Source organism: Stylophora pistillata, chromosome 3 (genome assembly GCF_964205215.1).
Source record: "Stylophora pistillata chromosome 3, jaStyPist1.2, whole genome shotgun sequence".
Taxonomy (NCBI): domain Eukaryota; kingdom Metazoa; phylum Cnidaria; class Anthozoa; order Scleractinia; family Pocilloporidae; genus Stylophora; species Stylophora pistillata.
This window is the reverse complement of record NC_142521.1, coordinates 48,895,657-48,918,547: the sequence shown is the minus strand read 5'-3', so window position 1 is coordinate 48,918,547 and position 22,891 is coordinate 48,895,657. Positions and strand designations below refer to the sequence as shown.

Below are 22,891 nucleotides of genomic sequence, written 5' to 3'. Positions count from 1 at the left end.
AGGTGAGAAAGTGAGATCGATAGACTGAAGCGGCTGCCAGAGGCGCCTGATATGCTGACGTCTGTTCTCAACCTTACACTGCACCCATAATTCAACCTCTGGGCTGCAAGTGGTCAGATATAAACTATATTTACATCTTTGGCTCCCTTACGAGTTCCCAACTTCTTTAATGTAAAACAACAATTAAAAATCTGTTCTTTTATTCCACGACAGGTACTTCACATTGCAATTAAAAAACTTATTCCAAATCAACTCTGCGGGGGATGGGGGGCGGACCCGCCTTCTTGGCTGCAACCTTCAAGAACGGTTCTTCAGAAGAGTCTTGACCAGACACACCTGCTAGGAAATCTGGTACAGTAAAGGTTATATTTTCACTTGACACGTTAGTCACTTCAAGTGATTCGCTGTCAGAGGCTGGGAGATAATTTTTTTGTTCATTTAAAGGTTCATTAATGACCAGTTTACGTTTGGGTTTCACGGGTGGAGGAGGATTAAGGTCCGGTCTCTGAGGAGGTTCCGGTTTAGGTGCCTTTATAGCTGGATGATTACTTTCAGTGACTACCACTCCAGACGACTTGACTTTTGTCCGTGGAAGTGCTACCGGTTTCACCGTCGTTTCATCAACTCTCGCACCATTTTCAGGGTCTTTTTCAGATATTATTGAACGAGGCCTTGGCTTAGGGGTTGGTTTGGAAAGAGATGGAGCTCTTTGAATTCGCGTAGCCTCATTATTAGCAGTAGCATTGTCTGTGTTTGAATCAGAGAGAACTGAACTTGAATTTTTATCTACATCACGTGAAGTCTGCTTTGTTGAAGGTTGTTCCTTGTCACTTTTTCCATCTAAAAAAGGAAGAATGAAAGAAAATGCACCGTTTTTAATGTAGCCAATAACTACAATTTTTTCGTTGGATACGTGCTCTTAAACGAATTTCATAAGTAAGCATCTATCATTATCATCTGTCCTCACTGGCCGGAAAACCTGGCGGTTTTATGGGAGTTAAGAACAATGGAACATCGAGAAGAATGGGATGGACAAACCGCTGGCCTGCTACTCATTTTCGAAGCTCAGCCTCCTTCATTTCTTTCTACCACCTACTTAGCCTTGTCGACATACCCGTTTTTGCTTTTCCTTTTCCCACCGACTTCTTACCATCCTCTTTTTCACTTGAAACGCCATCAGGCAGCAAAAACGATGGCAGTAGTTTGGGATCATCTTTGGCAGCAAGCAGCAAAGCCTCCACGTTATCGGCGCCAATGTGAGCCACGTGTTGAATATTAAATGGAACACCAATACCAGGACTCTTGGAAATAAACGTAAAATCATTATGTCACGTGATGGAAGCCGACAAAATTCAGTACTGGAAGGAAAAATGTAGACATTGGTATGGTTTAGGGTATATGTTATGCCATTATATATGAAAAAAAAAAAAACAAGCATCCCCACCAGGAAAAAGCGATTTGATTAGCGCTAATTGTTCTTCTAACGACCTGGTAAAGTAAATCCATTGATCCTTAAACTCCCAAGTGACTAACTTGTAACTTTTCGCTTCAAAATCAATTCATAATTTAGCAAGCAAATTAGAGGAATACATAAACTTATCAGCTGAAAGTCGTTTTCTTGAAGCAACAACGTCATCTCCTTGCCGGTTTCAAGGGTTACGTATAGCGGCTGGAATAAAGTGTTACAAAACAAATACGCCCAGCTGAGTACCTGTTTGTCTTTTTTAGCGGAAGCATGAATGATGTCCACTTTAGGCTTGGGCTTGGGCTTAGGACTCTCCGGAGGGGGCAGAGAGAGCGGCGCTTTAGGACCATCAGCGTCCCTCTTTGGAGGGGCTGGTCGTTTTGGCGGCGCAGGCCTGCTGGGTTTTAGAGGTTTGACAGATTCCTTCACCATGGAATCAAAATCATCAAGGGCCTCAACTTCAACAGATTGGCCGGCGTCAACAGGTGCAGAAGCCACGAGGATCTCCTCGACTTTGTTGACCTGAGTTGAGGCTTTTACAGGTGGTTTGGGTCTCGCAGGCGCTGGCCTAGGTGGCGGTGGCCGCTTAGGTCCAGGCTTCTGATTGTCGTCACGTTTAGGGCCTGGTTTTCCACGAATGATTAAAAGCTTTAAAAAAAGTAACTGCCCCGAAACGAGCATAAATAAATTTACTCAACCCACTTTCATGCTCTCCTGAAGTCAAGTGACTATACTTATGGGAATTAATTATCTTCGTATTTCGTTTGAAACTTAAAACAAGTCTATTGCTCGCAGTCTCATTTTCCTGGAATAAAAAAAGGTCCAGGCCAACCTCTGTTGCAGCAATTAACAGTTCAAGTTCTCCTTGCCACACGAGACAGATTGTAACGGCCCGATCATACTGTAATAAGTTACTTACCACAGCCTTCGTTGGTGATCTTTTTCATTTCAGGGTCTGCTTCTGGTTCGCTATCGTTGTCACTGTCATAATTTACTGCATGGTTTCCGTCGTCTTCCGGTTCACTCTCGGAATTTTCATCATCCAAAGCTTCCGTTGAATGAATCCTGATTGGTTCCAAGACAGGTACGTCCACCGACTGCTTTTCTGAGGAGGACGACAACAGATCTGACAGCGCCCGACCTCTGACAGGAGTGAACTTAAAGTTCCTGTGTTCTTCAGAGTCACCAGTAAATGAGGACCCGTCGGAGACAAGGTTTTGAACAGTGAGGTCCGTTTTGGATAAGAGCGATTCAGATTTAAGACGAACTTGCACTGTTTTACCAGATATCTGCGAAAGTAAAATTGGGATTGCTTGTTTTAGTGAACATGCATTCAAATTGTTAAACTGCAGAACAAGTAAATAGGTTGAGCCACATATTCATTTAAAGAGACCCTTCTAATGTACGATGATGGGAACTCTTACGAAACCTTCCCAAGCCGTACCAAATCAGTCTGCATAATGCAAGACACGTGATGCGAGATAAGCGCGGAAATGCGCTCAAATACATTTGTCCTTTGGACTCTACCTTTTCGTTAAAGATCATCGTTTTCCTCGAACTTTACCTTCGCAGTTGTGAACGAACATGCGAGAATATTTTCGTGCCAAATGGAAGCATTCGTCTTTAAGCCCCGAACTTTCATTAATAGGCTGCTGTAAGACCCAGCTGACTGTTGAAAAATTATTTCAATGCCCCTGTGCGCCCATACTTCAGGCACACCTTCACAACTGCCAGATTTTTACCTCTTTTCCGTCAAGTTCCAAAGCTTTCAAAGCATTCCTTCCATCATCCATAGTCAAAAAAAATTCGTCATCGACCAACCTGAAAAATATACATCAAATGGATATGTCGTGAACAGAACTCCCTCAATTCATCGCTGGTTGAGCTGGCTTGATATGGATACAGACTTTGGTTTGCGCTAAGAATTTCAACTTATACTTCAAGTAAACAACTTTTTGTGTAGCTGTTCCGTTTTGACGCCAAGATGCAGTCGCAAAGAATCTAGGGACGAATAAGCCTTTTTATATTTAAATGGGCGCAACGAATTTAAATACTTTCCTAACACACATCCGCTGAAAGAACAGGTAAAGAGCTGTGTAAAGATGTATGGATTACCCAACAGAATTGCAAGTAACATTTCGCTGCGCATATTTCAGCCCTTCAAGTGTGATTTCATATTTAAAACGCAATTCATTCATTTGCTTTGTAGTTTGACTGTTGCCGATGTTACCGTTGGCAACCAGTCCAGAAATAAAACGGTTATCTGTGTATCTGTAGCCTTCGTATTTAAGTAACGCTTCGCTACGTAAGCGCGAATCAGACTTTGTGCGAGTATTTTCTTTTGATTTCAGTAAAGCTTTCGATACTGTCTCGCAATATATAGTGTGCAATAAGTTGAAGGTCATGGATGTCGATCCGTATATCATCAATTGGATCATAAGTTTTTCAACTAATAAGCAACGGGTGGTTGTAGATGGGTAGTCTACAGAATTTGTCAGTGGTACAAGGGTGTTCCTCAAGGAACTCTATTGGGGCCCGTCTTATTCTCTAGAATGATTAATGATATCACTGCTGTACATCTCGGAAGTAATCTGCGTCTTAAATATGCAGACGACTTGACGCTTGGCATTCCAGTCAAGTCAACAGTTCCCAACTCTCTTGCGATGCAAGAGGTGGGGAACATTCAACAATGGGCCTGTAAAAACAGGATGAAACTTAAACTAAGCAAGACCTGGGAGTTGGTATTAAGAAGGAAAACAACCAAACAGACGCCTGATGCGTTACCCTCAATTGTATGGAAGCCTGAACTTAAATTGCTCGGTGTAACCTTCAATCAAGACCCCTGTAACTGGGACACTCATTTTGATCTTCTGCTACGTAAAGGGTTTGTAAATTTTATGGTTATTCGCAGGAGGATTTGACGGCTCTTTTTAATAGCTTAATTACGTCATTATTTTTGTAAGCAATTGAACTTTGGGGAACGCATTAGAATGTAAATACCTCAGCAGAATCGATAAGTTCTGTAAACGTACCCACAAATATGGGTATCTATTGAATTTTGATCAGCAGAGATTTGCTAAAGCAAAGGCATAGAAAAAAACCAGGAAAGATTTATTACTCGACGTTTCGGGGTCATCGTGACTCCATTATCAAGAGACTAGTATAAAACATGCAAATAAGGAAAGGTACAAGAATAGCATAAATTAGACTGAACGGCTTAAACAAACACCTTGGCGCGGATGGAATCCGTTTGCACGTTCAGTGTTCAGTTCAGTGTTGGCTTACGCATGCGAATATACAACATTTCATGCGAATATACATTTCATGCGAATATACATTTCATGCGAATATACATTTCATGCGAATATACAACGAAATGTAACGGCAAATTTGATTGCCTTGTTAATGAAATGTTGTATATTCGCATGCGTAAGCCAACACTGAACGTGCAAACGGATTCCATCCGCGCCAAGGTGTTTGTTTAAGCCGTTCAGTCTAATTTATGCTATTCTTGTACCTTTCCTTATTTGCATGTTTTTAAATTAGTCTCTTGATAATGGAGTCACGATGACCCCGAAACGTCGAGTAATAAATCTTTCCTGGTTTTTTCTATTGAATTTTACACCCATTAAAGATATTCTTCGTGCCAGAGATAAACTGTTATGGGAACAGATCACGAAAGACAGCGATCACTGTCTACAAGACCTACTTCCCCTGGAGAGGAGAAGGTCGCTCTGTTCTCGTGGCCATAACGACATTTTACCTCGTATTCGTACGGAACGTTTTAAGCGAACTTTTATCAACAGATGTCTTTTTAGTTTCATTTAGTTTATGACTAGTTTTCTCTTTAGTGATAAATTTTGGTAAACCTTACACGTTTGTTTGCAGGTATATGTTGTTGCGTAATCAAGTAATAAAGACTACATCATCATCATCATCAACACAAGAACGTGTACTTCTTCACTTGAAATGTTTCCCTTGTTCATGCTCACTGGACAACCAATGTCATCTTGTGATTTATTAGCCTGTGTGAAGAATATTACATAGTTTGTCGTGTAATAATAATAATGTCTCATCGTTTGTCTCACGATATAATCTTTTATGATGTGGATAGCGACGTTTCGACATCCTACTGCTAGTCTTCATCAGGCGATAAGGTCGACTGGTTTCGAGTCTTGTTATAAAGCAGGATGCTTCGCTGTAATTGGCTGGTAATTCACAGCTGTGATTGGTGCGTTTTGATCTTCAATACTAGTGAGTTGTTCTGTCGGCGGTCCGCTGTCGCACGGCTCTCCTGTTGTGTTATTTGATCGTGGGCATCCACGCTTCAGGAACTTCTATTCCACAGTCCCTGTTGACGTTGTTAGGGTGAAGTCTTCTGTGAACAGATTCTCTGACCATGCGAGTGTACCAGTGAGAATAACAATCAATAAACTTAACCTCATTGGTGTCCGGTATTGTGGGCGTGCGCTGGAACGGCGGAGGTCTGGGTGCGGGCTAGTCGGATGTCTCGGTTGTACTCCTTTATTCTGGCTTGGATTGGTCTTCCAGTCCCACCGATATAAACTTTGCCGTATTCACATGGAAGCCTGTAAACTAGCGAATCATGTAAACTAGCAAATCCTGTAAACTAGCGTAGTTTGAATAAGTATGTCGCCAATACTTTTATTTTTAGACCAAAATGTGTCGTTACCTTACCACTGTCGTTAGTAACAGAGTGATTTTATTCTTACCTCACTAAAACAACCGTCCCATACGGCTCCACGGCATCGAGAAGCTCAGACACATCAATCCCAGCATCCTCTTTAGAAGCTTCATCACTCATGACCACAATAGTAGGGTCAGCAGGACCCATTGCTTCCATGACATGGTCATGTACATCACACTGTTTCGTCCAATCAACCTGCTGTATCTCAATTTCTACGAGGGCAACAACTGGCCTATGGAAAAGTATAAACGTAAACTTGCAGTGGGCAGAAATGTCATCATAATTTAGTATTAATGTAAAATCTCTTTTTTAACAACATGGTTTATACAACTTTGTATCAGGTTTTGCTCTTCGCTACATGCCTAAATATGAGGAGTTAAGCCAAACAGGCTGAAAAAAGAAAAACTACACTGGCGCAAAGACCCCCATCGAATTTGTTTTATAACACAACCAAAGTAAAGCGCGCGCTCTGATTGGTCAATTTAGCGTCCCCCATTTGCCCATGGGTGTACGCTGCTGGCGTGAGCAAATGCAAAGATTATTTTTCCGCGCGCGCTTGTTTTTTTCTGGTCGCGTAAGATTTGTTAAATAAAAGGGAACTCTTTAGCTACAATGTATCAATGTTATGTTATTTATTACAATCCATTTTGAAATCACTGGTGGTCCCTGTAATCTGATTGGCTCTAATTGGTGCGATTTATTCCCAAATCACACCATTTTTTGCTCTAAATCGCATCATTTTACGCTTGACTGAGTTTTTGACACATGACGTCAGTCTTTCTGTTTTGCACACAAAATAAGATGTAAAAGCATCTCAGGTTCCGCTTTTTATTTAAAAACCGGCTTAGTACTGCATCACTAAATTACTTGAATTGACCAAGTCCTGTATTTGGGGCGATTTCAAAATGGATGTAATAAAGTGTTAATTGAACCTAGTGTCGTGCAATTTTGGTCTGAAATCATACTTGTGATTTCAAATTGAACTTGCGCTGCGCGCTCGTTCAATTTTGAAATCACGCGTATGATTTCAGCCCAAATTGCACTCCACTCAGTGCAATTACCTTTATAAAACAAATGGTAAACACCACAGCGTACACTATTGAGTTATGGATGCACTTGGGAGGTTTGCTAAGCACTCAAGAAGCTAGAGTCGCTCTCGGCTATCGCCTCGAGCGACTCTTACGCTTCTTTCGTGCTTAGCAACCTCCCGCGTGCATCCATAACTCAATAGTGTGCGCTGTGGTGTTTACCATTTGTTAAAAAATAACCGCCGATCCTACAGGGCAATTAAAGATAAGGAAATTGTATTACGCTATCAGATTAATTTAAAGAAAATTAGGTATACCTGTGGTCGGAGGTCTTTAACTCAGCCCGGCCGTAGTATAAAACTTTTCCAGCAGAGAAATTAATTCCTCCCCCTCCTTGTGGCTTGTCGCCTTTCTTGTCTAAAGGAGAAAACAAACAGACAAACAAAAAACATGCATTTAAAAAACCAATTCACACCAGAAAGATAAATCTCTATTCCAATAGTATGTCAAAAAAGTCAGTGAAAAAACGAACGAGATATACCCTTACAAACAGACTAAAAAATAATGCTAAGGGAATTAATGACCATCTATTGGCGTAGAGACTATCCAATATGTATGGTTAACGTTTTCCGCTGGCATTTTAACCTCGTTCTAGAGATTTGCCATTCAAAAATTATTTTGAACTCTACTCCACAGTGGTGACCAAGATTTAACAATTGTCATTCGACAAAAAAAAATTACTCCCCATCGCAAGAAGGGACACAATCCGAATAATACGAACTGAAATTTTCGAGTCGGAGTGACTCATATTACCGAAGAAATGACCGGCAGAACTTTTTTCAAACGCTTGTCTTGGGGCTAAAGCACATGGCTTTGTATTCAGCTGACAGCTGGCAAAAGAGAGTGTAACTTCTTCACCTTTATTTTCATCCGGATCCTTAACTTCGCCTTTCTCTCCTTCTTCGTCCGCCTCTTCCTCGTCATTGCTATCATCATCTTCCCCGGCCTCCCCTCCCATCAAGAGTGATTCATTTCCCCGTTCCGATTGATTCCGCGCAGATACATGTTTACGAACTAAGGTTGTTGACTTATACCGAGGCTTCCTCCGTCTCCAAAGGACGCGGTCGGTCCAGGCAGGAATACGCATCTTCTCGCTTGTATCATAATCGTCAGAAAATAAGTCGTACTTGTAAGTTGGAGCAAACGCAATTTTTCCTTCATGAAAGGCGCGGAAGACCTTACAAATAAATACAACATCAACTAATCACTGAAAAAAACGACAGAATAAAGTAACGTTGGCATGATAATGACGTATTATGCCATTTATTAGTGCATCAGCTGGATAACGAAGTGAACCGGAAGTGCGATTGGGCGGAAATTCCTGTCATTTCGAGCGCAAACTTAAAGTATACAATTTGTGGACCTTGTCTGGAACAGAGAATCAATTAGTTAAGTTTTTGTACCATTTTAGAGTTAGCACAGTTTACCTTGTGTTCATTCCTTTGTTTTATAAGTTGATCTTCCTTTAAAAGTTCTTCCCATTGTTTGTTTTTAACCAGTTTTTTCACTTCGTCTATTGGTAGATCAATACGGTAATTGAAATCTCCACACCAGAATACATAGTCGTGTGAGGTCAAGCTGCGACCCTAGAAGGACCAAGCAACAACAAAATGGTATCAGGCACATCGTAAAATAAATAAAGGCTGTAAATTTTTTAAGAAACTAAGGTGCTGCGTCGGTGGGGGCGTATAAGAAGGTGATTTTGGTTTTATCAACGAGCTGATAATGTAAATTGGTCACCGTAAAGAGTTTCAAAGAAGACATTTCGATTGTTATCCCTTCGTGAAAGCGAGTGAGCTTTGACACTTCTTACGTAGGCCAATTTTTTACATTATCAATTCAGTTGATAAAACCAAAATTGCATCGTAAAGTACCTCAAAATTGCAAAACTTTCTGAAAAAGTGGCGCTTGTATAGCAACCAATGCCTCTTCTTTAGCCTTATTAAGAGAAGTGCGAGTAAAGCAAAGACCGCACAAAGGCCTCAGGCACGAGAGAGAATAAAAAAAGGGACAAGCTGCTACTGTTCTTTGTTCGCTTCCGCCAAATGCTTCTGCGCGACTACTGCTAGGCTAAAAGGAAACAAATCGAACTGTTCCCCATGCTTAAACAGAAGTCAGGCAACATCTTAGCAAGTGCAGCGTTTCTCTCGACACTGAGGAAAATAACTGTTTTCGTTTACATGTATACCACACAAGAACCGAAAAAATAGCTTATTTCTTTCAATATCCCTGATAATATAAGAATTATCAGAAATTAAACTCTCGAGGCGCACTTTTGTTTCTTCGGCGGTTCGAAGGTAAATCGAAAGTTGCCAATCACTTCTGAGTTAGCCAATCAGCGCGCGTGAAAAGCAAGTTACAACCATACTACAACTAGGTATTTGCTATCTCACCATAGGAAAAGCTATCCTTGATGCAATATCGTTATAGTCACTGTTCCTATCGGCCACACCCGACTGACCAGCAGCCAGGTGTGAGCAAATGAAACAGATAGAAGTGGCGTGAAGTAAAAAACGGATGGCCACGCCTCCCTTGTTCCCAGCACTTCCTCCGAGGCCTGTTTTTACAGAATGGACAGCCACGTCCCTGAAACAAACAAAATGTGCTCGAATAAATTTGGCTTTCATGTAGCACTTTAACTCACAACAAGAAAGACAACGTCTACGTGTAAAAATAAAAGGAGTCGTAATGGAGCAAGGAAAATATAATCTGTCGTGTTTTTAGGGAATTCCTGAGAATGCTAAAATGGCAAGGGCTGCAATTGTTGTTTTTCTACCAAGCGCGTCGCTTTAGGGATAGTCTTTGTTATATAGAGACCTTAGTAGCATCATTGTACCTAAATTGTGATAAAATGCTAATCGAGGACCCACTTCCCCCAAATTAAATAACTCTGTATTAACTTTTGTCTACGTTTCCTAATTCTTCGCGAATTTGGTAAATCACTCTCTGTGATCTAATCTTCCTAAATAGTAGATAACATAGAAGAGTTTAATAACCTGATGAATGGGACCAGATTAGGCCGAATAAACACAAACATACAAACACCAACCAGCTGCTCACACGTCACCAGAACATACGCATGATCACGTGATATGATACGACGCAGTTCCTCGCCCCATTCCTTACGCTGATTTGAACTGAAATTATCAAAACAAATCACTTCAGTAGCAGTCCGAAATAACTGTCTTTTTCTCACTGAAGACTCTGCTACAACTACGATTAAAAAGAATACGAATAAAAATTTTTATCAGGAGCACATCAACCGGAGCTCCCATCATATCTTTCAGTCAACCTTTACCCGTCTCATTTTATTCTACAAGGGTCATCGATCCTTCACTGCGTTCTAGTATGTGGATGATGCTTTTTTAATATAGCTGATGTAAACTATACTAAAATATTGATTATTTCTACACCTTTTTCACAGAAAGACACTAAAATGACCGAATTTACGCTTCATTCGTTAAGATTACGAAACAATTACCTGGTTGAAACAATATTTGATGCATTCAAGTCAACCAGCTCCTCAAAGCCTATAGCGAAAACGTCTGTGGGTACTTTAAAATTAACACCAACACTTTCTGAATAACCGCTTTCCGGAAGTGTTTTGTGAAAATCCAGCAGCCAATCATGCATTGTTTGGTGTTTGTGAGCGATACTCCGGAAGTGTTTACCTCCATTTACATTCCACGTACCCACACAAACCCGTATGTTGGACCACGTGGTGTACTCAAGATGGCGGTCGCACAGCTCCAGTAGAATCGTGGGTGACGCTTGGGAGAGAGAAGCAAGTTACGAAATGAAAAGTTCACATGATTAGGATAGCTTGACATTTCCCTAATCGAAGAAGATTTTCCTCTGTCCGTGTAAGAAGTTTACAAAACTAAATGTAGAAAAAATTCACTAATGCAAAGAAAGGACTTTCTATCGCTTCACCCGAATGTTAACCCTTTGGGGATGATTGAAGAGAGAAAGAAACGTTTGCCAAAGGGGACTGATTTCTCATGTTTTTCCTACATCCTACTTTTCTGGTCCCTACATGTCTGGTGGTTTATTCGTTGACAAAATGCAGATGCTTGATTTCATAAGAATTCCTGAAACTTTCAAGATATTTCGTTTCATGTAAACTCAGCAAACAGAAAGTCAAGGATGTCTGATCAAATCATGTGACTTACAGTGAAGAAACGAAGCATATAGCAACGCACGTGCCCTTTCACCCAACTCTCCAACAAATGTGTTGCCTAGCAACAACATGTCGATGGCTTCCTGTTTGCTTCCATCCAAGAAGTTGTTGACAATGGTTCTGTGGACTGAGCGTGCACCATCTCGAAGCTTGTTGATTACCTTCGAAAGACAGAGTAAAACAAAACAAAAACAACCTCTGAATCAATCAGATCCAAAATACAAACCAAATATGGTCTGGTCAGTCAGGTTTCTCCGCGCTTCAGGCAGATATTATCTACTTCTGACGTCTTGCGATAAATCCCTTTCTTCCTAGTATTTGTTGTTACTGAGACTTTAGTTGAAAAATAACTCAAGCTAAAATATTTCTATTTCACGTAATTTACAACACATCAATTGTTTATTTCCTACTATATGGAACAGAACTTTGATTTTTCCCTAGCTCTTTTTTAATTATGATCTCCGTCACCTTTTTCTTCATGAATTCATCATTCACAATACCTTGGCTTTGCCATCTAGGGCCCCTGTGCCGAGATACATGCGGCTTATATGGTCGCCATTTTGTGCCCACATGGTCCGGAAAGCCTCCTGAAATCTGGACAGCATTCCTTGTTTGCTTGATAAACTGAGGCATTCTAACTGCTGTGATAACATCTAAAAAAGGTAGAAAAATATTCAGCTGCCCATCTTACCCCAGCTCATCCCGGTTTCTGGAGTACTAAGCGAATGGGAGTAATGCCTCTCTTCTGGAAAGCTTCCTTCATTAGTGCAGCGACACAAGCCACGAAGCACACAGGTTTCAAGCAAGCGAGGTCTGTGATGGGTCTGGAAAGAAAACTGATTTGTAGCGCCAGATTCCTCACAACCATTTGCAGACTCGATTCGCTCTTCGTTTCGAATTTTGAGAGCTTCGCCGCTCATGCAAATGCTAATGATAGCCTGCACGTAAACTATTTGAATGCAAGCTCACAGAAAGTTTCCCCCCCTCCCCACTCCCCCCTCCCCCCTTATCAGGATTCTACCAAGTTTCTTCAGAAGTTAGTTGTCAGTTCGTTGTTATACTCTCAGTTGTGAAGGACCCGGCCGTCTATCCAGACCAATATTGAAGAACTTTGGCGAAGACGTGTTCCAGAAACGGAAGGCCACCGAAAAATTAATAAAACTAACTTTAGCGCGCTTTAACGCTAACGTTCGACCGTAAGGTCTTTGTTTCAGCATTTTACCACACTGTACTGACCAAAAAGCTGTATTGAACACAATCACCCAGCCAGGGCTCAACCCCTGATCTGTTCATACAGATTCCACCACGTCAACCATTAGTAAGCGCATTCCTGTTTGCTTGTTGGACCAAGACATTCTAATTGCTACGACTAAAAACTAAAAATGGGAGATGCAGTAAAGAAAGTTCGACCGTGACAGCTTGACAACACTAACATCAGACGAATTTGCAACCACGCTCAAGTGAACAGCAACCTGAACTGCTCCTTGAACAATAACATTGGTATTCCAATTGCAATCAGGACACAATATGCGATTGACTGTTCTCAAAGCAAATCCCAAGTACATGTGATCACAACGGCCAAGCGGAACGAGAAACACAGCGCGGGAAAACGCGAGAGCAAAACCTATTTGAGTTTTACTCTTGCATCTGGTTGGTTGAAGGAGGTGACGTAAGCTTTTTAAACCAATCACAGAACGTAACGAGCAATTCCACTATATGAATTTCTTTGGACATTTAATTGAGAATTCCCCATTACATTCAACATACCCCAAGTCCCAAATAACTCTGCACGCTGTTGGTACGATCTATGCAATCGATGCAGTTGGTGCGAACAGCTCCCTTTTGTTTCCTGAGGAAGACGCAATACAAATAACTAACAGTAAATTGAAATAAATAAAAAATATGATAAAAGAAATGTGAAAAAAATATGAAAAGAAAATGCGCGAAGCAAACAATTATTTTGCACGGAATGATTTCAGCACAGAGTTCCCTTTTGGTTAATCAGAAAGGCATTCTTGTGAGGTTTTGTCTTTGTTCTCACTCTAAGTCCAGGTTGTAAAGAACATTGACCTTCAGCTGATGCAATCACGGTAGGTTCAAATTCTATAACCTGGTCTTGATTTTTACATACTCCAGCGGTTTTTCACCGTTCAAGAAATATTACCATGACAGTTCAAGAAAGAATATCCTCTTTCGAGATCATTTCAGCCCGAGAACCACTTACGAATTACGAAAAGTATCCTACATTCGGGTTGAAACGTCAAGATAGTTTTGGGAGTGTTATAATTACTCCTTGAACTATCAACTCACTGAGAAAAAGATGAGTAATAGACAAAAAAAGCACCATACTTCTTAATGTGATCTCCTTTACAAAAGAACAAGCCAAACTCGTCAAGAGAAAGTCGCGCTTTTTCCTTCAGCACCGATAACTTGTCCAGCTTCCCACCTCGGCAGTTTTGATGATAGTCAAAGCAAATCATGCGAGTCTCTCGGCCATGAATCGAGTCTTTTAACTGATCCTGAAAACGAATTAAAGCCTCGGTCAAATACCGTATTTGATCCTAAGAGAATCACTGTTAAAAAAAAGGTGCCAAACTTACACTGTGAGAGAAAACCTATTTTAAAAAAACCCTTGAATTCCTAACATGTTAAATCTCCTCACAAAACAATGCAATATCGGCGAACACGTGACGAGACTGAAAAACCTACAAGTTCGAGAAAACTGTCTTAATTTAAAAAAAAACTCTGTTAGTTATGTAAAGTTGAAAGCAAATTAACTAGGATGATTTGAGTAGGCTGTGTCTATTCAAGATCAATGAAACGATAACGGCGACAGAGCCGTGAAAACGAACAGCGGAGCTTTGAGTGCACAAACCAGTTAACGAACGCTGCTGCTTTTGAAAACTTGCATAGCGACTCAATCTGACCATTAACATCATAAGGAACTTTACCTCACACATGTTTAAATCTAAACCTCTCCATGCGTGATTTCAGTGCGTTTTACTACCAGCAAAGAACTAAGAGGGAAGAGAGCCCGTTGAACCAAGAAGGCTTCGAGAAAAAAAATCTGCCTTATTATTAAGCAATTTTAGTGAGACGTCTAACCTCTGTATGAGAAGAATCACTCCTAAGTAGGATTTATACCTGATATGCACTGCTGAGAGTGTTTTCACCTTCTTTTGTACCAAGCAAGTTCACAAGTAACTGCTGACCATAAAGATTCTTCAGGCTTGTCAAATGTCTGTAACAAATCAACAAAAAAGTAATTCAAATTTAAATTGTCAACTCAGAGGAAATAGACTAAATTTATAGCATTATGCAAGGTATAAAGATATGTAAGTGAAATATAAATATATTTCCTTATCACACTTCTATATTATGGACAAAATTGATCACGAAATTTAAGGCCCTATTTATATTATTTCCCTGTTGAAATCGCGAAAATAAAACCGCATGAAATACTGTTGTCTCAAGTACCAAAATCGTAATATTAAGTATCCTAAAAGTAATTACAAATGAGAAAGATGATTGAAAGCCAAATTCTCTTAACTACATCATAGGAATTGTATGGCAGACAGTAGGGAGAATTATTAATGAGATTTTGGAAGTGATCGGATTAACATCCCATCGAGGCAGAATTAAACATCAATCACTTACGAGAAAGACTTAATATTGCAACTGTTATCTTTAGGACATCTTTAAGTTAACCAAGATCAGAGGTTCTACTCACCTATACCATGTTTGTGAGAAAACAAATAATAATCCCTCTTAATTTATCAACCAATATGATATTCATGCAGCGTGTTTTACCTCAGCTGTGACCAATGGAATTACAATCTCTGTTTATCTAACCAATATGATATTCATGCAGGATGTTTTACCTCAGCTGCGACCAATGGAATTAAAATCTCTGTTTATCTAACCCTAATGATATTCATGCAGGATGTTTTACCTCAGCTGTGACCAATGGAATTACAATCTTTGTTTATCTAACCAATATGATATTCATGCTGGATGTTTTACCTCAGCTGTGACCAATGGAATTACAATATCTGTTTATCTAACCAATATGATATTCATGCTGGATGTTTTACCTCAGCTGTGACCAATGGAATTACAAGATCTGTTTATCTAACCAATGTGATATTCATGCAGGATGTTTTACCTCAGCTGTGACCAATGGAATTACAATATCTGTTTATCTAACCAATATGATATTCATCCTGGATGTTTTACCTCAGCTGTGACCAATAGAATTACAAGATCTGTTTATCTAACCAATGTGATATTCATGCAGGATGTTTTACCTCAGCTGTGACCAATGGAATTACAATCTCTGTTTATCTAACCAATATGATATTCTTAAAAATCGAGTTTCCAGATGGGATTTGAACCCACGACCCTCCGTGATCTAGTCGGATGCTCTAACCACTGAGCTACAGGAGACTCTATGGTGAGCAAGGGTCAATTAGTGGGTATTGACTGGAACCGCATCACGTGGCTACACAGCCAAACATCAGCTAGCGCATAGAAGCTCACTAACAGCATCACACTGTCACATTAAAGCATCACATGCATTAAAGCATGTGATGCTTTAATGTGACCCTTGCTCACCATAGAGTCTCCTGTAGCTCAGTGGTTAGAGCATCCGACTAGATCTCGGAGGGTCGTGGGTTCAAATCCCATCTGGAAACTCGATTTTTAAAAATTGTTTATTTCATCTTTAATATGATATTCATGGAAGGTATTTTACCTCAGCTGTGACCAATGGAATTACAATATCTGTTTATCTAACTAATATGATATTTGTGCAGGGTATTTTACCTCAGCTGTGACTAATGGAATTACAATCTCTGTTTATCTAACCAATATGATATTCATGCTGGATGTTTTACCTCAGCTGTGACCAATGGAATTACAATATCTGTTTATCTAACCAATATGATATTTATGCAGGATGTTTTACCTTCGCTGTGACTAATGGAATTACAGTCTCTGTTTATCTAACCAATATGATATTCATGCAGGATGTTTTACCTCAGCTGTGACCAATGGAATTACAATCTCTGTTTATCTAACCAATATGATATTCATGCTGGATGTTTTACCTCAGCTGTGACCAATGGAATTACAATATCTGTTTATCTAACCAATATGATATTCATGCAGGATGTTTTACCTCAGCTGTGACCAATGGAATTACAATCTCTGTTTATCTAACCAACATGATATTCATGCAGGGTATTTTACCTCAGCTGTCACCAATGGAATTACAATCTCTCTTTATCTAACCAATATGATATTTACACAGGGTGTTTTATCTTACCTGTCAAAAGCAGGTGAGGATGCTTCAAACCCTCTGGAAAGTTTGACCTTGTGCGAACCAACCTAATGAATTCCATATAAAATCAAGTTTAAGACTCATGTTTTGTGCTTACGTGTACTTCTTACTAAAACCCTGTAAATTACAAAAACATGAGAAAAACCAATTTAAGACTTTAAAATACATTTCAAATGATCTTCAATTTCATGAGACCTTAGTTCAAAGTTCTTTTTTATTTACAATAATTGCTGAAACACTGTTGTAGTCACAAATTTGTGACAATCACAAGTGTTTGACATGATGTTGTTTATTTTCATTCCTTTAAGAGTTTTGTTCAATATGAAAACAATTGCTATCAGTGTTTAGCTACAATACCTGTAAGCCAGGCTGCTCCCAAAATACTGGTACTGAACCACGAGTCTGGACAAAAGATACTGTCATGTCCTCGAGCACAATGAACTGTTACAATGAGCAGAAATTGTTAGTCAGGCAATTAAGTCCAAATTGACCAAAATCAATAATCATTGTCAATAACTATTTTACTAAAATAAGCTGAATGATGCATGCATTTGGATTGGGTCTTTTTCATGCTCTGTAGGAAGACAAAAACCTAAGAGACTTCAAAATAATCAGCTATGGCTTCTTATCTTTTCAGTAATAGAACACAGAATACGTCAAAATGTGATAAGAACATTAGTGACTCACTTGACTGAGCCTTGTGCACCCCATTTTTGTTCTTATCACATTTTGACATGGACTGTGATCTATTACAGAACAGACATACTTTATTATAAAATCTATCTGTTTAATGATTGAACTATCTTTAGGGCAGCATTATCAGAACTCACAAATGAGTATTGGCATGGCAGTGTGTAATGTAAAAAAAATTAATTTCATGATAGGAGCAAGAAAGACAGATGATCCTGTCAGAACCTGTTCTGTTTCAACAAAATTTGCCACATGTCCATCATCATTTGTTCCTCTGACATAAAACCTTGTTCCTGCTCTTTCAGAACTCAGTCTAGACATGAGACAAGCTTTAGCTTGAGTTTTTCCAGCATACACAGTTCGTATTTCCACTGCACCACACATAACCCGTAGCAGCCACTGTGAACAGTCAATTCCAAATCTCTGCAGGTGTATGTGTAAGCTGCGATTCCTGCCCAGTAACAGAGAAAAAGAGGATTGCACTATGACCAAATACCATGTGAGATGCAGTAGCCTAATTGTTAGCAACCTGGAGTTCAGCATTGAAAAGTCGATGTTGAAGACCTCCCAGGTCATTGCACTGTGTTCTTTTGCAATACACTACTCTCAGCACCTGGAAGTGCAAGGTCAGGGAAGCCAGCTGATGCTTAGGGATAACCTGTAATGGACTAGCATCTCATCAGAGGGAGTACCACCCACAATATCAAATTTACTAAAATAAGCAACACCCTTTGAGGAAGCACCTCCTTTGGTTAAGCACCACATCAAGGACAAAAAAGGTTAATTAAGAAGCACCCACTTTAGTTAAGCACCACGTTAAGGACACAAAAGTTAATTAAGAAGTACCTCCTTTGGTCAAGCACCACATTAAGGACAAAAAAGTTATCACCCCTATATAAGTGCTGCAGTGGCAGTGCGATGCTCTATGTAGCACTTTTCACCACAAGCCTAGGTTAATATAGAGGTTCCCCCTATAAAAGCCATCTGTACATTGAAAATCACTGGGTAGTCCTTACCAGAAAAACCTGTTATCAGGTTCACATCCCTCATATCGTCTCTGCGCACACAATGTCAAATCCAATGGTCGCTGATCTCCAGGAGAAACAGAGAAATAAAATGTTCCAGAGTTTAAAAGTTTGCATAATTCAGCAAGAATTTCTTCATCCTCACCATCTTGTAGAGGAACCAACTGAGTGGCATTGACACGAAATATTTCACTGTCATTAATCTTTCCCACTGATGTACAGCCAGTAACAAGAACAAGAAAAAAACTTATCTCTTGCACACCTGAAAGAAAAAAAAAAATCCTCAATGAGATCACTTGATCCAAAAGGCCTTGGTCCTTGCTTAGGGTTAGATAATTGATAATTGTGGGATGTTGGTGCCTAAGATTCAGACAGTTTCCTCTAGTTAGTTATCATTTTTATATCATCAACAAAGTTCTTTATAAACTTTCTCCTTCTTAAGGTACAATTGTTTTTCTTGGAAGTGAGTGCAATGTTGGGAATTAAACCATAGAGTGGCAATTTTACTATACAACAAAACAACATCAACAACCCAAATAATTGAAATTCACATCACTTAAAAATTGTAAGATGTCTTACCCAGATTAATTTTGAGAACTCCCAGACAGCCATAAGCATCAACAACCTTTGAATATCCTTTCCTGATACTCTCTGTTTCCCCTTGTGCTGTGAACAAACAGAAAATGTCATGAAAACTATAGACGAATTAACAAATATATTTCATTACTGTGCATTTGCTCAGTAATAGATCACGTGACATCAAATAAAGTGGCACACAAGGCAAAGCTGTACAGCTACACTTAAGCAAATTTACAGGTTTAGTTTAGTTTAGTTTATTGAGGTTCGCCAACACACAACACAAAAAATATCTATAAAAAGGTACCACAGAGGCAGGAGAAAAAAAACAAGACACGCCCCAATTGACGTTTGTTCCCCTAACAAATTACAACAATAAAATCACAATATTCATAAACAATATTTAAAAACCAATAAAAGTCAGCTTAGAAGCTAAGGCAGAATGTACTTGTCCATTTTGTCTATATAGTGAAGTAGAAGAGGGTGTTTGAAGGTTTTGATAGTGTTGGCTTGTGTCAGTTTGGGAGAGAGATTGTTCCACAGTTTAATTCATCTTGAGGAAAAAAGACTGGTTGAAGTACATACATACATACATACATACATAGATAATCTTTATTTAAACACGATGATTTTTAAAGCTATAGAGCTTGTGGGGTGGTGTGTTTAAGAATTAAGCTAACTAATCTTGTCAAAAAACATACATATCATTTCTAAAGTACAATGATCAATAATATATAAAATTATGTTGTCTCCATCTTATAGCAGATGCAGATGTACAATTGAACTTAAAGTCTTTAAAACAATCTTCAGAACTGACTCGCTTGCTGAGCTGATTAAAATTGAGGGTCACCAATACTTCCTTACTGTTGTGGTTAACAGAGTTCCATAACAAAGCTCCTCTATATGAGTCTTTCATATATCTTGACTCATACCTCGGTACGAGAAGACGATTCTGGTCTTGAGTGAAGTAAGTGCCAACTCGTTTTCGGCCAATATTCTCATACATTATATCAGGTAAGGATTCGTTTTGTGCTCCATAAAAAAGTCTAAGGACATCCAACTTATAAAAAGTAAAAAAGGTAGACCACTGAACATGTCTAAGCATGTCCTCTGATGGCATATCCTTAGGTAATTTGTAGATTACAGATGCTGCTCTGCAGTGAGGCCTTTCTATTGACTTAAAAAGATCAGAATTGCCACGCAAACCCCACAAAACTAAACCACACTTAACAGCTGGAAGAATCACTTTAAAATAAAAGTCTTTTAAAATTGCTCTAGGCTAAAAACCAGAACGTTTAAGTAAATCTAGTTTTTTGGCAAAACTCTTCTTTGTTTCAAGCACGTTGGCCACCCAGGTGAGTTTCTGGTCTACTATCAGACCTAACAATTTTATCTTGGTAACCAAACTTAACACTGAGTCTCCTAGGTATAAAGGAGCAATAGGCCTCATCGATGTCCTTTTGCTAAAAAGAATAACCTCCCTCCTTCTGGGATGTGGCGTTAGTTGGTTGTTTAAACACCAGTTGTAAAACTCTCCCAAAGCTTTATTCAGTTGATCGATCACCAGATCTATTGTTTCTCCAACACAGTATATGGTAGTATCACCAGCATACATATAAACCGACCCAGAAGGCACAGAAGAAGGTAAGTCATTCGTGAACACAAACAATGTTGGTTCTAAAACCGATGCTTGCGGGATCCCCATTGATACAGGTAACAAATCCAACTTTACAAAATTTAGCATGGTACATTGTACTGTTGTGTATGAGTAGTAATCCGGGGAAAGTTTGAAGGATGATAATGACCAGTGATACAACGAGATGCAATGGGAAAAACGTGATGATTAAAGTTTACATTAATAAGACCAGATCAGATTTTAAAAAGTAAAATTAAGTCAGAAGATTCCCTTCTGTATTCAAGTGGCAGAAGTTTAAGTTTGATCAGACGCTCAGAGTAGGGGTAAGCATCTCTATTAGGATAGTTCATGATAAACCTGGTGGCTCACCGTTGTATATTCTCTAGTAGCCTATGACGTTTAGCAGTGTAAGGAGACCATAACAACGAGGCGTATTCTAAAATAGGGTAGACTAGTGTAGTGTACATCAGTTTTCTAGTAGTTTCGTCGATTATATCCCTTCCACACACTCGCTTAATAAGACCAAGGACTCTATTGGCTTTTGCACAGGCCTGCTCATTGTGTGTAGACCACAAGAGCAAGTCTGTGATGGTCACTCCCAAATCTCTTGTAGTAGAAGGAGAAGCTAATATTTCATCATTTAATCAATAAACACTCCTTAACAGAAAATTATAAATGTTAGGTTCATTCACAGAAAAACAAATTGCTTAAATGTTGTTTTTGACTAAGAACACTTCATGTCATTGCATTGAATGAATTAAAAGAAATAAAAACCCTAATTTCATTCAAAATATTTCTTGCTTATTTCCCTTGATTTTTTCATCCATCGCTGCCTCTGTCAAAAATCTTGTAATCACAGCTTTACAACACTTCAAAATGCCCTTACGATCTTTAGATAAGTTTTGTCAGACAAAATATAAATAAGAGTTAAACCCACGACACTAACAATCATTGCTTGATTCCATAGGAAGGATAGGAAGTTGTTAATTGTATGCGCTATGTAAATATTATCAGATGCATTCGATGGAAGCAATTAAATTCAAACTAGTTTAATTGACTAAAAGGAATGCCAGCTCAGAACGGGAACGAGAACGAGTTTGAAAGCAGTGCTGGTGAAGATGTATGTCAGGTGCTGATTGTATTTGAAATATAAAATACCCATAACGTAATTCTTTCCGCAAACAGGGGATCAGATCACATAAAAAACTATCTTTGTTACTTACACAGCTCAGCGATTGCTCCACACTCAAAGAGTAACGCGTCAAGTCTTCCTTTGAATTCCAATAACACGGAGACAGGATCCCTGTCTATCTTATTGTAACAAACAAATGACTTTCCAATCAACATTCTCTACAGCGTTTAAGAAGATTGTATTAGCTCTAGGAAATTGGAAAAGCCGGTAAAAGGAAAAACTGTTTATGATTCCACACTTCCCTGTCCGTCCGCCATCTTGTTTACTAATTTCGCAGACCAAATGTGATTGGCTTGTGAGAAGCCAGAGGTGAGAGGGGGACGGGGGAGGCCGGGAAGGGGACGGGGAAGGGGGGAGGGGAGGAATAAGGGAAAGGGAGGCTTTCGTTCACCCGATTCGCAAAATAGAGTTACATAGAGTACCAAAGCGAGAGTAAGAGCTGTTAGGTTTCGAGTGAAAACAGACGATACTAATCTAATTTGTGATTGGTTTTGAAAAAAAACCAGAAAAACTGCGATGGGAAACCAAGTGCTTGTTTATGAAGTTTCTTGTTTGATTATCTCATCGAATACATTAACCTAACCAAGCTACTGAGATAAACATGTTAAATAATGCTGAACCAAGGCTTCTTAGTTTGCTTTTTCCCGGCTAAGTAGATGGTAACTAATGGATAAAAAGGACGTTACTGACGTATGGATCAAAGATGAACGTTTCCATTGTATCCTTCTCCATGTAGGGATAAATACAGCGCCGGATAATAAATACAAATTTATCTTTTGTAACGGACATCGCCTCAAACATCTCCACCAAAATGAATAACACAACGATCCTTTTCCCAGTGAGGGACTCAGCACAGAAGAAATTGTGGTTTTTGGATTGTTAGGGCTTCTCATTGTATTTGGAAACAGTGTGAGCATTATAGTGTTCAGGAAAAGAAGGCTTTTTATGAAAGGTCATCGATTCTCTTGATAAATTTTAGTGTTGCTGATT

General features: G+C 39.3%; 1 protein-coding gene and 1 non-coding gene across 5 annotated transcripts; one reads left to right on the top strand and one right to left on the bottom strand.

Annotated features, from left to right (window-relative positions):
* Positions 1 to 183: 183 nt before the first annotated feature.
* Positions 184 to 22,170, bottom strand: LOC111337087 (polyphosphatidylinositol phosphatase SYNJ1). 4 transcript variants are annotated; one of them, XM_022943320.2, is made up of 23 exons: positions 21,933 to 22,170; positions 19,077 to 19,163; positions 18,489 to 18,759; positions 17,698 to 17,923; positions 17,140 to 17,223; positions 16,768 to 16,829; positions 14,586 to 14,682; positions 13,791 to 13,960; positions 13,209 to 13,290; positions 11,942 to 12,094; positions 11,434 to 11,602; positions 10,743 to 11,031; positions 10,258 to 10,398; positions 9,655 to 9,847; positions 8,689 to 8,847; positions 8,120 to 8,438; positions 7,519 to 7,618; positions 6,199 to 6,405; positions 3,208 to 3,286; positions 2,385 to 2,754; positions 1,712 to 2,088; positions 1,115 to 1,301; positions 184 to 840 (listed from the first exon to the last, which is right to left on the bottom strand). In XM_022943320.2, exons 1-23 carry the CDS (start codon positions 22,054 to 22,056, stop codon positions 239 to 241), a joined length of 4,548 nt encoding a protein of 1,515 aa, XP_022799055.2. In that variant the 5' UTR covers positions 22,057 to 22,170; the 3' UTR covers positions 184 to 238. The 4 variants fall into 4 exon arrangements, with proteins under 4 accessions (XP_022799055.2, XP_022799061.2, XP_088607993.1 ...); XM_022943326.2 differs by having other exon boundaries at positions 1,151 to 1,301; XM_088751868.1 differs by lacking the exon at positions 184 to 840 and having other exon boundaries at positions 1,222 to 1,358.
* Positions 16,063 to 16,135, top strand: Trnas-aga (transfer RNA serine (anticodon AGA)). The gene has a single exon. It is a non-coding gene; the product is annotated as a tRNA-Ser (tRNA).
* Positions 22,171 to 22,891: the final 721 nt, after the last annotated feature.

Excerpts from the sequence above, each read along its gene's own strand:
- LOC111337087 (XM_022943320.2), bottom strand. The coding sequence starts at position 22,056 with ATGTTGATTGGAAAGTCATTTGTTTGTTACAATAAGATAGACAGGGAT. Across the intron at positions 16,830-17,139 it reads GGGAGCAGCCTGGCTTACAG|GTTGGTTCGCACAAGGTCAA; the intron begins GTATTGTAGCTA and ends GGAATTCATTAG. Across the intron at positions 2,089-2,384 it reads GATCACCAACGAAGGCTGTG|GCCCTAAACGTGACGACAAT; the intron begins GTAAGTAACTTA and ends GTGGAAAACCAG.